A 14371-nucleotide genomic window follows, 5' to 3' on the forward strand; every position below is an offset into this window, starting at 1 on the left:
TGTATCTATCTGGTATACATTGTGTGCACCTGTGACTTTACATCAGTTAAATGTTGTATTAATCTGGCATGTGGCTCGCCAACTGTAAACAGCCTGTCGTAGGATAATGAACTATAATTATTTGTCAATTGTTATTTTCATTTATTATTGTTAATAATGTATTTTTTCTGTTCTTTTATTATATTCCTGTTTCTATTATTTTATAAAAGCAGTAAGCCACTTGAGGCTGTGTGCATTACATTGCCAACAACAACTCATTAATCAGTACAATCATTGCCACGCATGGCCTCTTGTGACTTATGGCTGTATGAGACATGTTACCTATGCTGGCATGGTATCTCATTGCAGCTGCAAGCTTATGTAGAACTTTTACAGTTGCACTCAATGAAAACTTAATTGACCCTGACTGACCCTCAGTGTCTGACTCTACAGAAGCAGCGCTCCACAGTCTGTTGAGAGCACTGACCAGCGAGACATACAATGACCCAACACAGCACCTGGAGAGAGAGCAAGCCCTCGCCAAACAGTTTGCTGAGATCCTCCACTTCACACTGCGCTTCGATGAGCTCAAGGTGACTACAACACTTCAAGAAATGGTCAGAGGTTTACACAGTTACAATGATTTATATTATCATTATTATTCAGTAGTAAGAGAGACTAATACATGCAGTACAGGTTAATCCTAACTGATTTGCATGGAATCAGTCGTTGATTGAATTTGCATGTGAAATCGTTGTTTGTTTGGATGTTTATACAACAATAGATGTACACCAATACTAGCCATCTGACACAATGTAGGCCAATAGTGAGGTTTTCAACATTTGAAATGTATTCCACTACAGATTACAGAATACATGCTGTAAAATATCATTTGTAACGTATTCCATTCGATTACTCAAGGCCAGTAACGTATTCTAAATACTTTGGATTACTTCTTCAGCACTGGTAGATTTTTTTCACTTGTTTTGACTATAAAAACTCTGTCAGTACAGTCAGACAAAATACACATGTTAAAAATACATTCTCCGAAAAACCTGAATATCTTATGCAGTGTTGTTTCTAAAACAAGATCAATCAAACTGATCTTCATAAGAAAATGTTTCACTGCTGTTCAAATGCACTTTAGATGCATAAATGTTTTCCATCTGAAAAGATTAACTATTAAATGAAACAAATGAATATAAATATAAATGAAATGCTAAATAATCTCTTCAGTAATCAAAATACTTTTTGAATGTAACTGAATTCTAATTACCAATGAACTGTAGTGGAATACAGTTACTTATATTTTGTATTTTAAATACGTAATCCCATTACATGTTCCTTATTCCTGTCATTGATAATAATCATAAGAAACTTATAATATAAAAAGAGTCATTTATTATTATTTATGAAAAAATATTTATTTGTTAATGTTTTCCAAAAGGAAAAAAGTTCTATCTTTCTTTTTATTTTTACCAATTTTACAAAATATATATATAAAAAAAATTGTTATTCAAGCTTATATAAAAATATATATTATATACTGTAGTATATTTTATATATATATATATGTACAGTATACTGTTATTACACAACGCTCTGGAATACTCAATTCTGATTGGTTAATGGTGCCATCTAGCAGTCTGATATTTCTCAGTAACATCTGTCATCCTCGTATAAGACTGCTTCTGATATTTCACTTGCATTTATTTGGCAACTATAAAGAGCAGTCAGATGGTCATTAATTACAATATAAACACCAAAAGAGCTCGCATAATTACATAGTTTCAACGCAAATCAATGTTTCATGTCCATTTATTTGTTTATTTGACTTGCAGTCTGGTAAAACACTGGATAATGAGGAGTCAGACGGTAGTTTTCACAGAATAAACACCAACAGAACTCTGATGCAAACCGGTGGTGGATTTCAGCTGTTCAGCAATTTATTTCTTCTCACTTAATTACATCACTTCAATGTAAATGAATATTTAATGTCCATGCTTTTATTTATTTGGTTAGTAGCCATGTAATAAGTGGAATACTGTACAGTCAGCCGGTTGCTATTGTAAAATAAACCCCTTCAGAGTGATATAAAAGTCCTCTGCTTCACGTCGGGGTCCTGATCCTGCTGTCGGGGTTCATTTTGCGATAACAACCTTATCCCTGTACCTTAGACCGTAGACTGTATCTTATCCCTTACTTGGAACATAATGTGTACCAGGTTTTAATTGTAAATTATCCATACATTATGGTTGTATTTGTTGTACTGTATTTACGCTGATTTCAAAATAAATAATTAATAAAACATTGTATTACAGTAATGAGATTCTAATGAAAATCACCTTTGACAACAATGGGAATTAGAAAAACAAAAACAAAAATTATAAATAAAACATCCTGATGTTATGATTGGAGGAATTTTGAGGAAATGTGCTTAATGATAAATTCACAATAAATTTACAATATAAATTTATTCAAAATATATATAATTTCTTATTTATTTTGATTTTGATTCAAATGTGACCTACAGTAGACATAATTTGTCAGATTCACCCATTTAGTGGTCTGTAAATAGAAGTTATTCTTTAGTTTGATGTTTTTTACTGAAATGAAATGTGTTCGGTAGTTAAAATGAGCTAAACTTGTAAGTTAGAATATTAATATTCAGCCTTTTGTTATGAGACTGACCAAAATGTAACGCTTTAACAAGCTTCCACTTCTCACTAGTGACATGCTTATTGTGATTAGAGAGCAGCTAATGAGAAAATAATTTCTTTCCAGTTGCCCAAGTCAGATATCGCCTCCCTAGGTGGTTTGCAAACCTTTCTCGACATTTAAGATCACAGGAAAAAATTGCTTTTTGATCCCATAGACTTGTTTTATTCTTTTATCATTTGATTTATCACCTGCTGCTCCTTTTGTACCAGATTAACATTGCAAAACAGACACAATTAAAGTGCTAAGAAGCTGAGCTATAGTGTGATTTTTCTACTACTCTTTTTACAACTCCTTCTACACCGTTGTCAAAACCTCAGACACTTACACAACCTTTAATGACCGAAGATTAAACCACCTAATTTGTCCCGGATTTTGTGTCCAAAGAAATAAAATAATATTTTGTTCAGTCGGTGTCTTGTTTGTCTCGGGGCCAAACTAGTGCCTTTATTTCAGTATCTTTCTAATACAAATATTCATCCCGTTCACACGATACACCCCTATGCCCTGCGGCACAGAACTGGCATGTCCCGAATTGAAGGACCCGAATTTTAGGGTTGCAAATGTGGTTTTGTAGGGGGTGTATGGTGGCATGCCAACCTCCATTCACTCCTGCCCTCCTTTCAGCTTGTCGCAGTGATCTAGTTCAGCCCGCCAATGCTGTTGCACCATACACTGCAGGGTTACGACGGGTATGGCACTGCCAGAGTTGATAGTAAACAGACTGAATACCAGCTCTCAGATGCAAATAAGACTAGGCGAAATAGCTATTTGATGATATTTAATGTTCATCTAGATGTTATGTAGTTGTTTTGAAATGGATTAAAAAGGGTGTTTTTTTTTAATTATTATTATTTAAATCAAAGGAACCATAATTTCAACCGTATTTATTATCTATATACATGTTTATTAAACTATTTTAAAACATAAAAAAATGTCATGCTGAGACTTTAAGAAGATTTTTAAGTGATTACCAACTTTCACCGTTTTTGCTACTGAAGTTTAAATCCAAGACACTATTCAAATAAATCCGTGCTGAAACAATTAATGTATAAAATCTAAAATATTCAATAATTAAAATAATCAAACTACAAATTTCCTTATAAATTATTCGGATATCTGTATCGTGTACAGAGAAGCCCTGGCAGTGAATTCAGTTTACGGTAGCTTATTGAATACAAGGTATAGAATGCAATGAAAAATGTATAATTTTTTTTATAATCTTTTTAGTCATTTAATCTAAGAAATAATCAGCAGATTAATCTAGTACCAAAATAATCGTTAGTTGCAGCACTATTCTTCATACTTGCATGTTGTGATTCTAGAAGGGCTTGCAAAACTAGTCAAATGATGACAGACTTGTGGAAACTTCATGGCCAAATAAAAAGCACATTAACAGACTATATTCACTATGTTGTCTAATTTTTATATCCGCAGCAAAATCATTGGGAATGTATCATGAATATTAGATATACAGTGGGTACAGAAAGTATTCAGACCCCCTTACATTTTTCACTCTTTGTTATATTGCAGCCATTTGCTAAAATCATTTAAGTTCATTTTTTTTCCTCATTATTGTACACACAGCACCCCATATTGACAGAAAAACACAGAATTGTTGACATTTTTGCACATTTATTAAAAAAGAAAAACTGAAATATCACATGGTCCTAAGTATTCAGACCCTTTGCTGTGACACTCATATATTTAACTCAGGTGCTGTCCATTTCTTCTGATCATCCTTGAGATGGTTCTACACCTTCAGTTGAGTCCAGCTGTGTTTGATTATACTGATTGGACTTGATTAGGAAAGCCACACACCTGTCTATATAAGACCTTACAGCTCACAGTGCATGTCAGAGCAAATGAGAATCATGAGGTCAAAGGAACTGCCTGAAGAGCTCAGAGACAGAATTGTGGCAAGGCACAGATCTGGCCAAGGTTACAAAAAAAATTTCTGCTGCCCTTAAGGTTCATAAGAGCACAGTGGGCACACATAACAGCCATAATCCTTAAATGGAAGACATTTGGGATGACCAGAACCCTTCCTAGAGCTGGCTGTCCGGCCAAACTGAGCTATTGGGGGAGAAGAGCCTTGGTGAGAGAGGTAAAGAAGAACCCAAAGATCACTGTGGCTGAGCTCCAGAGATGCAGTCGGGAGATGGGAGAAAGTTGTAGTAAGTCAGCCATTACTGCAGCCATCCACCAGTCGGGTCTTTATGATAGAGTGGCCCTAAAATGGAGTTTGCTAAAAACACCTGAAGGACTCCAAGATGGTGATAAATAAGATTCTCTGGTCTGATGAGACCAAGATAGAACTTTTTGGCCTTAATCCTAAGCGGTATTTGTGGAGAAAACCAGGCACTGCTCATCACCTGTCCAATACAGTCCCAACAGTGAAGCATGGTGGTGGCAGCATCATACTGTGGGGGTGTTTTTCAGCTGCAGGGACAGGACGACTGGTTGCAATCGAGGGAAAGATGAATGCGGCCAAGTACAGGGATATCCTGGACGAAAACCTTCTCCAGAGTGCTCTGGACCTCAGACTGGGCCGAAGGTTCACCTTCCAACAAGACAATGACCCTAAGCACACCGCTAAAATAACGAAGGAGTGGCTTCACAACAACTCTGTGACTGTTCTTGAATGGCCCAGCCAGAGCCCTGACTTGAACCCAATTTAGCATCTCTGGAGAGACCTGAAAATGGCTGTCCACCAACGTTTACCATCCAACCTGATGGCAGAGGATACCCAAATCCAGATGTGAAAAACTTGTTGCATCTTTCCCAAAAAGACTCATGGCTGTATTAGATCAAAAGGGTGCTTCTACTAAATGCTGAACAAAGGGTCTGAATACTTAGGACCATGTGATATTTCAGTTTTTCTTTTTTAATAAATGTGCAAAAATGTCAACAATTCTGTGTTTTTCTGTCAATATGGGGTGCTGTGTGTACAATAATGAAGAAAAAAAATGAACTTAAATGATTTTGGCAAATGGCTGCAATATAACAAAGAGTGAAAAATGTAAGGGGGTCTGAATACTTTCCGTACCCACTGTATCGCCCAGCCCTAGATGCAACACTGCTTTGTTCACATGCATGTTATTCTAATGTTGCCTTTGGGTTTCTTCAGCAGCTCATTTTCACAAAGTGGGTTTATATTTTGTCATTCTCTATGTAACAGTTGTTTTAATAACCCAATGTCTGGCACTATCTCTGTCCAAAATTCACTGAGCTGGTAATTTGTGATAATTAAAGGTGACCTTTGCACTCGCAAATCCTAAAGAGGTAATTCCTTACCGTGACCTTTGTTCTCAAACCCAAATTCACTCTCGTCTTGACGAGCACCCCCTCCAAATGTCATTGAATGTGCCCCCAACCGTAAACTGAACATGACTCCGTTCATTAAAATATATTTATCCATCTGTCACAAGCAGCATATATACAGCAACAGGGTTCAAGTTCAAACAATACATCTATTGGGAACAAATAGGTCCTAGACAATCTAGGTCCTGACAGATAAAGATCGCTCTGATTATCTAAGGGAACTGTTGCTCATTTTAGCAAAGCTTTAATTAGTCCTGTAAGTGTACCACACTGCATTTGTCTACTTCAGTACTCTCACAGAATCCATACTACTATAATTATTAATTGCCTGGAGATTTGCCTCCCTTTCAAACACACACACATGCATTTTTATTAATGGTTCATGTTAGGGCAAGCATCACTGTTATTATTGATCTTATTAATGGTCAGAGGTCTATAAAATCTCTTACCCTGAGTATTAAACTTTTACCATGTTACTTGTCCAGCACCGTTTGTGCTAAGGACACTAATTTTTCCATTTATTTATGCATCTTATTGATTTATTGTGAAAAAGAAAACTTTAATAGTCCTGGAAATATCTGTACATTTTGAAATTATAATTATCAGGCCTGGAAATGTCATAAAAATTTATAAAATCGTAAAGTCATGGAAATTTCAAGTTATGCACAGCCCTAAAATATTCATTGGCTAGACATTACTCTTTGTGAGTGCTATCTCGAAAAATCTGTATCCAGAAATCATGAAAAAGTCATGAAAATCCATTGGTCAAACCTGAAATGTGTTCCTTTTAAATCACATTATACTGGAGTTCTTTTAAAAAAAAAGATCTGTGTTCACTGAAGGCTTTCACAAAAAAAAACAATAGATAACTAATGAGATTTTATTATGTTCCGGTTTTAGAGGTTCATCAAAGCAAAATCAAAACTTTTCCTTGTACTCCCTGGAACCTGCCTGGGGGCACATACACAACAATTACATGCTGACAATTACTGCTCTATACTGACTAAAGACTTTGGGTTTTCATTATATTTCAGATGACAAATCCTGCCATTCAGAATGACTTCAGTTATTACAGGAGAACCCTGAGTCGCATGAGGATCAATAACGTTCCTGTGAGTTTCTCAAGAATAGAAACTGTCACCTCTCTATTGCTTTGACTTTCCTTTAGTCTATTCTTTAATCCCCTCCCCTCTTCTTTTGCCAACCCCTGTTTCTTTTTACCTTTTGGTATAGTTCACCCAAAAATACAAATTCTGTGAAAATTGTAACTTTTAACCCTTACATTGTGTTCTGGTCATTTTGATCCAGACAACTTTTTGTTGTTTTACTTAATCCAATTGGATTCCTTGACTTTGTTCACACGTGATATATGAAATCACAAAACTGACCATTTTCTTTACATTTATTTTACTTCAATTGTTGTGTTATCGGTCAAAAATGACCGAGCATTGGAAATGAATGAATTAGACTACAAAATGGAGAAATATTAAGTGTTCAGGAGCATCCCAGTCCTTTAGATGAGCACATACGTGGATGTGTTTTTGCACACAGAAAGTTTACTTGGACAAACAAACAAATTGTGTGTTGAGCACCTTCTTGTGCATCGTCTTTCCATGTACACACTTTGAGGAATATTTCAAGATCTACTTATCATATTATGTTGCGTTTTAATCAAGTTATGATATATCATAACATCAAGTTACATGTATGCTTCAGGAAGTAATGGAAAAACCTGACAAAATGACATTTCTGTTTATTTTATTTAGGTGTGTCTGTGGGAATTTCATACACTCATTTTATTTTGGCCTTTGCATGAATAAAATTTGCTATTGCATTCTACTAATAGAGGCCTTTCCAATGATATGTACGTAACACATGGCGCTATCATCTTTTTATGGCTTTACCAATTCTGAATATAATTGTTGTGATAAATTAGCAAATGATGAGAATGAAATGGTTCTAATTTGTCAGCAAATTAAAAAGCATTATTTAAGAATTGGTAGGATCAGCTCTGCATTGTAAACAACAGATTCCAGGCTTTAAAATGACATCTATTTTGTTAGATCAGATCAAGCAAGTGGTTATTAATTTATTACGTAAGTTTTATTATTTTATTTTATATATATATATATATATGTATATATATATATATATATATATATATATATATATATATATATATATATTTGAGTCATAATTACTAAAAAAGTCATAGATAAAAAGATCTAATGCAATATCTTGTTATAATATATGCAATATGAGAGATTTTGAATGGGAACACAAAATGTGTTTGCACAAAATGAACACAACACGAGTGTTAAAGGTACCCATTTGAAGGGGTATCACCAATTTTATAATTTTATAATCTGGTACAAAAGAAGCAGAAGGAGTTAAAACAAACACTTATCTTTCTTTCTCACTCACATACTCTGCCACTTGCACTTACCAAGCCTCAGGGGACCACTAAGGATCCAAACAGAAAATGGTCTCCCACTGGGAGAGTGAGTTCGAAGTTGCTCACTGAAGTGTATTGAGGTGCACCAGTATGGTGTGGCACCTGATCTGTGGTCAGCTTCATGCATGTCCTCCCCAGAGACATTCAGATCTCATAAATAATCTGATCTGAGAGCAGACCTAACACATACCCTTAAGAGGCACCATGCAGTTCAGATACCTTGTTTTGTCAAGTGGCACTGGTTTTCCCCTCATTCTCCCAGACTGAATTCAGAAGCCCACCATAACCCCCATGGGCTCTCCCACTGAAAGAAAGCTAAATAAATCACTCTAGTGGCTAGTGCTTTGCACATCTGCCTCTGGCCACATTTAAGACTATTGTTTAATATATGAAAGTATTTTTAGACTCGAAACACCAGAATGTGCAGGTGTACGCAGTTTACTGTAAAGTAAAACCGCTCGTTTATGAAATAAAACACATTTGTTGTTTTCTGGTTGTCCTCATTTTGGAGCTGATGTGTTTTGCTTGTATGAATAGCTTTCTAAATTAGTCTAGACTTTTATTCAGCAGAATACAGTCCCCCTTACCGTCCGTAGAATTGGATTTCATAGTGCTGCAGATCTTTTAAAATATTAAAGGTGTATTTTGTGAAGGGAACTAAAGCTTAATTCTCTTTTTATGTCTGGGCACGTCTTCACTTTTCCCATTTGTGTTCAATTCACTGTTCCTCTGCCCGGAATCCATCTATCCCATTAACCGACAGGAATTGCTATATTCTGGGGCTTTCCACGGTTACTTGGGTTATGACAGCACAGAAATCATCCGATAATGCCATATTTGATGAGCATGCCCATGTCGGTGGTGAACCCAAAAATTGTCCAACACTCTTTCCCTGTCCTTCTGAGCAGAAAGGTTGAGAACATCAGTGCATAATAGAGTGAATAATTTTTTAATATGCATTACATGAAAGTTGTATTAGAGTTTTTGGACTGATTTTCACCTGAGAAATTGGGCCACTGAGCAAAAGGCTCTTGGAAGCATATGCATTTTCAAATTTCTCTCTTTATGAACTGCTGTTAACTTCAACATGCATTAGCATCATCTTGCCATACTTTGACAGTAGCTGTTTTTGCATCCCTTCATTAATATGTTGGGTTTTCTTTTTGTCCATGTAGGCAGAGGCAGAAAACGAAGTGAATAATGAACTGGCCAATCGGATATCTCTATTTTATGCTGATGCCACGCCTATGCTGAAGACATTAAGTGATGGCACAACAAAGTTTGTATCTGAGGTAAACAAAAATGTTTCTATACAGTTAAAACTGTCCATATTTCCTCGCAAAGACATTTCTTTTATTGTTTTTGCACAATAAACAATAGCTTATTGTGTTTCTTTGCAGAATAAGAATTTGCCCATTGAAAACACCACAGATGTATTAAGCACTATGGCAAGTGTGTGCAAAGTTATGTTGGAAACCCCGTAAGTCTACCATTTCCTTTTTACAGATGGAAAAGTATAAGTCCACTAGAAATCCACTATGTGAAATATTTATTCACACGCTTATTCTCTGATTATTCAGAGAGTATCGTAGCCGATTCACCAGTGAGGAGACTGTATCTTTCTGTCTGCGTGTCATGGTGGGGGTCATCATCCTATACGACTATGTCCATCCCATCGGCGCATTCGCAAAATCCCCCAAAATAGACGTGAGTAAAACCATCAGTTCTTGTTACAGCAAACCCATCTCTGGAGTTCTTGCCCTGGGGGCCTGACACTGACTCACAATCATAGTGCTTGGATAACACGGTGATGGCTCTCTCTCACAGCATTTTGACTCATCAGTTTGAGGATTGTCATTTTAGTGCCACTTAACCATGGCTGCTTTTTGCCCCCCCAAGCAGATGAAAGGCTGTATTAAAGTGCTCCGAGATCAGCCACCAAACAGTGTGGAAGGTCTACTAAATGCTCTCAGGTACCATTTTGACCCAAACAACATTGGTAACACTTTACAATAAGGTTACATTTGTTAATGCAGATGTCTTCTTTAGTAGTCTGTTTTAGAGTTTGATTTCAGTCGCTCACATCAGTGAGAGTCTGACTGTTATTGTTACAATTTTATTTAAACCATGTATTATGCTGCAGTGCCTAATAAAGTTAATGACCAACTTATGAGTAACATTTTATTAACTCGCCCAAGCCAATTTTTACTCTTATTTAGCACTTGACGAGTAATGATTTTGGACACTTTTTATGCTATTGCTGACTATCGTGTAAAAAAAAAAAAAATTTCCAAATAGTTTAGTGTGATCTGTGTTCAGTTTATCTGAACATAATGTCTGACATCGTAACCTTTATTCTGAAAAAGGGGCCCATGATAATGTTCTGTTGAACAGTAATGTATAGGAAGTTTAGATCATCAGGACCGTACTGGTTTTGGCATCAGTGCTACAGATTGCTTGATTTGTATGCCCCTTGACAAAATACTGCAAGTCAAATATTTAATAATGAATGTCTTTTGTGCAGGTACACAACAAAACATCTAAACGATGAGTCAACCAATAAGACCATAAAAAGCATGCTGCAGTAGCAACAAACTCTGGGACATACACAACTGGCCTCAAGTACATGCTCAGGAGATGCTCTCTCTCTCTCTCTCTCTCTCTCTCTCCCCCACCCCGGACTGAAGCGAACACACAGAATGGTTTTCTTTTTTGTATTAAACATAAAAGAATCAGACAAAAGCTTCTCTTTCTAAGCAGATGATACTGGCGTTATGTGTGGTTTTCTGTGCCAAAATGGTTTTGCTGAAATCCTTGTTTTTAACATTTCTGAAATAAGCCGTGCTACTGATGGCAGCTACTGTATGAATGCATTGTTAGGTTATATTTGTGGTTATTGTTTTAATTGAGCTTTTTTCCCTGTAAAGGGAGGGTGAGTGTTTTGACTTGAACATAAAAAATATCTATATATTATCTATATGATCTAGATATACACATTATATTAAAAGAGAGAAATATATTATTTTTGTCTGAATTAATATTTAATGTTACATCCACTGCATGGCGACATGATTGAATTTCTTCTATTTAAAATATTCAAATTCATTTGTTTGCTTGAATGTGCAAAAGAAACGACGCTTAAATGATGTTTTGAAATTAAAATGGTACTTGCATATTAAAAAGTGGAGATTAATTGATAGATATTTTCAAGTTTTATATATTTTTTTATAGTTCTTGATTTGTTTTAGTTTTTTTTTCTTAGGTGTTATAATTATTATTTTATTTTCTGAAAAATTGCTTTCAAAAACTGTGATAGGCTGTTATCTTTTTTGTCAGATGTAGTGACTTGATGAATATGATCTTGAGATTAAATAAAATGCTTTCATTTTTGTAATATAATGGTTTGTTTACTATTTTAAATGCTTTGTAGCCAAGGTATATGCAAACAAAGTCTGCTTTTATTTGGTGTTATTCAAATCAACTGTGGTGATGCACTACTAAACATATGGTCACTCTTACTGGTGTAAGGGATTGTGCTTGGCTGCATGTTTGCACTGATGCTGATATTCACTGCACAGCTTATACACATTCTTATGTATATATATATGTATGTATGTGTGAGAAAGAGAGAGAGAGAGAGAGGTGTGGTCATAGGCTGTAACTCTGCAGTAAGTAAGGGCATGGATGAAGGTCGGAAAGGATGGAGAGAGACAGACACCTCAGAACAGCTGTGGGTGGGCACTGCAGGGCTCTCTGCATTCTGACGGTGGACCTCTTGGGCTTGTGGAGGAAGAGACAGGGTGTGTTCTGTATCAATGCAGCCCAAGAGTGCAGATGTTGAAAAATAGTTCAAGAAAGCAGGTCATGTAAGGGGTGGGTCTACATGTTCTTCAGCACCACTCAAATGTGTTAAAGAGAAAAGGATCAGAGTTCTTGCAAAAATCTCGAAATGTCAATGAATTTAAAAAGTATGATTTTCAAGCCTGGAATTATCATGGAAATACAACCACAGAAAGTTGCTGCATTTTTAAACAACTGAAGTTTATTTATTAAACCTGAAGAACATCCACCTAGTAATGCATTACAAGTTTTGAGGTTATGAATGCATTAATACATTTTTCGGCATCAGAAATAGATAGCATGTGTTGTAACTTAGCAATATTTCTTAGGTGGTAGAATGCTGCGCTACAAACATTGGAAATTTGATATTCAAATATAACACCTACATTTTTTGCTGTAGAAGTTGACATTACAATACATCCATCAAGAGTCAGATTTTATTTTTTTCCAACAACTAGTACTTCTGTTTTATTTACTTCTAGCCATCCATTCTTTGATATCATTTATACACTCTGTTAATTTGTAAAATTGTAGAAATATAAAGTTGGGTATCATCAGCATAATAGTGAAAACTAAACTATGGTTCCTGATAATGTATCCAAGGTGGAGCATATATAAGGAGAAAAGCAGAGGCCCTAAAATTGATACCTGTGGCACTCCATACTTAACTTTAATTAAACTTTAAATGTCAGTTCCTCATTTACACAGACAAAGTGGTAGCAGTCAGAGAAATAGGACCTAAACCAAGCATCCACGAATGCCAACATAATTCTCAAGTCTATCCAAGAGAATGGCATGATCTATGTGTCGAAGGCAGCACTAAAATCTAAAAGCACTAGAAAAGAAATGCAGCTTCGATCAGATGATAAGAGCAAGTCATTTGACGCCACATTAGCACAGTTTATTCTTTCGCCATGATAAAAAATAAAGACCATTTAAATAAACTTGCAGCAAATTTTGTCTTACGTAAACTACTGTTACAGAAAAAACCCTGTTGAAACCTGTATATACTTGTATGAAATAAATAATTATGCACTTTAAAGACTTGTAATACCCCCAACCTTTAGTTTTGACTTCCTTTGGCAGGGTTCAAACTTTAATTAGGGTGGCTTGAGCCCCCCCCCCCCATATTTCGCACCTTGATCCTTGTCTTCAAAAGTATGCCGTTTTAATATTACTAAGTACCACTTTCACTTTGTGATAAACCTTGTAGCTCATCTCTCCCTCTTCTTAATTCATTGATACTTTTTAAAGTGTGTCACGCATTGGTGTGACCTCATGTAGTAAGAGGAGTGGATATGAAACTGTTACTATACAGTTCCTGAGAATTCACAAGCCAAGAACAGGCACATGCTATCTCATGACACAAGAAAATGGTAAACCACAAGACTGTTACTTGCCAACTCTCACAACTTTTAGTATTTATTAAAAGACTTTGCAAAAGGAAGGTCTTGTTCTTACAAAATTAATGTTCACAAAGGTCAACAGTTACTATCAAGAAATTTGCTAGAACTCAATTATGATATTCAAATCAGTCTGATGATGGACCAAATGATACCTGAACAGATGAATATGTTTGTTTGATTTGTTAAATGGTAGAAACCTGTTCTTTCATCATGTACCTAAGCATAGTTTTAAAATTGTTTTAAAACCTATATGCTGGCTACCTAAACACCATTGTAAAGGAATATTTTACCCAAAAATTTAAATTATGAAATTTAATCTGCTATCTCAGATGTGTATAATTTTCTTTCTTCTGCTGAACACATGTTTAAATCCATGTCTTCAATAGCAATATGATGGGTGTGGGTGAGAAACAGATCAATATTTAAGTCCCTTTTTACTATAAATCTCCAATTTCACGTTCACTTCCACATTGTTCTTCTATGCTTTTTTTGGCAATTCACATTCTTTGTGCATTTCGCCACCTACTTGTCACCGCTGGTCAAAGGTGGAGATTTATAGTAACAAAAGTACATAAATGTTGATCTGTTTCTGACCCACACCTATCATAGCACTTCTAAAGAAAATGATGTAACCACTGGATTCATGTAT

The 14371-nt window shown here is 35.6% G+C and overlaps 1 protein-coding gene across 5 annotated transcripts in view; it reads left to right on the forward strand.

Annotated features, from left to right (window-relative positions):
* Positions 1-11837, forward strand: part of LOC127634872 (CYFIP-related Rac1 interactor B-like) — a 74266-nt gene extending 62429 nt beyond the window's left edge. For 4 of the 5 annotated variants that reach the window (XM_052114597.1, XM_052114601.1, XM_052114599.1 and 1 more), the window contains exons 6-12: positions 433-572; positions 7056-7133; positions 9652-9768; positions 9877-9956; positions 10057-10183; positions 10379-10449; positions 11001-11837. In XM_052114597.1, coding sequence (XP_051970557.1) covers positions 433-572; positions 7056-7133; positions 9652-9768; positions 9877-9956; positions 10057-10183; positions 10379-10449; positions 11001-11064 — 677 coding nt within the window. In that variant the 3' untranslated portion in view covers positions 11065-11837. The remainder of the gene's footprint in view (positions 1-432; positions 573-7055; positions 7134-9651; positions 9769-9876; positions 9957-10056; positions 10184-10378; positions 10450-11000) is intronic. The other variant, XM_052114602.1, reaches the window with a different exon arrangement.
* The last annotated feature ends 2534 nt before the right edge of the window (positions 11838-14371 follow it).

Source organism: Xyrauchen texanus, chromosome 42, assembly GCF_025860055.1.
Source record: "Xyrauchen texanus isolate HMW12.3.18 chromosome 42, RBS_HiC_50CHRs, whole genome shotgun sequence".
Taxonomy (NCBI): domain Eukaryota; kingdom Metazoa; phylum Chordata; class Actinopteri; order Cypriniformes; family Catostomidae; genus Xyrauchen; species Xyrauchen texanus.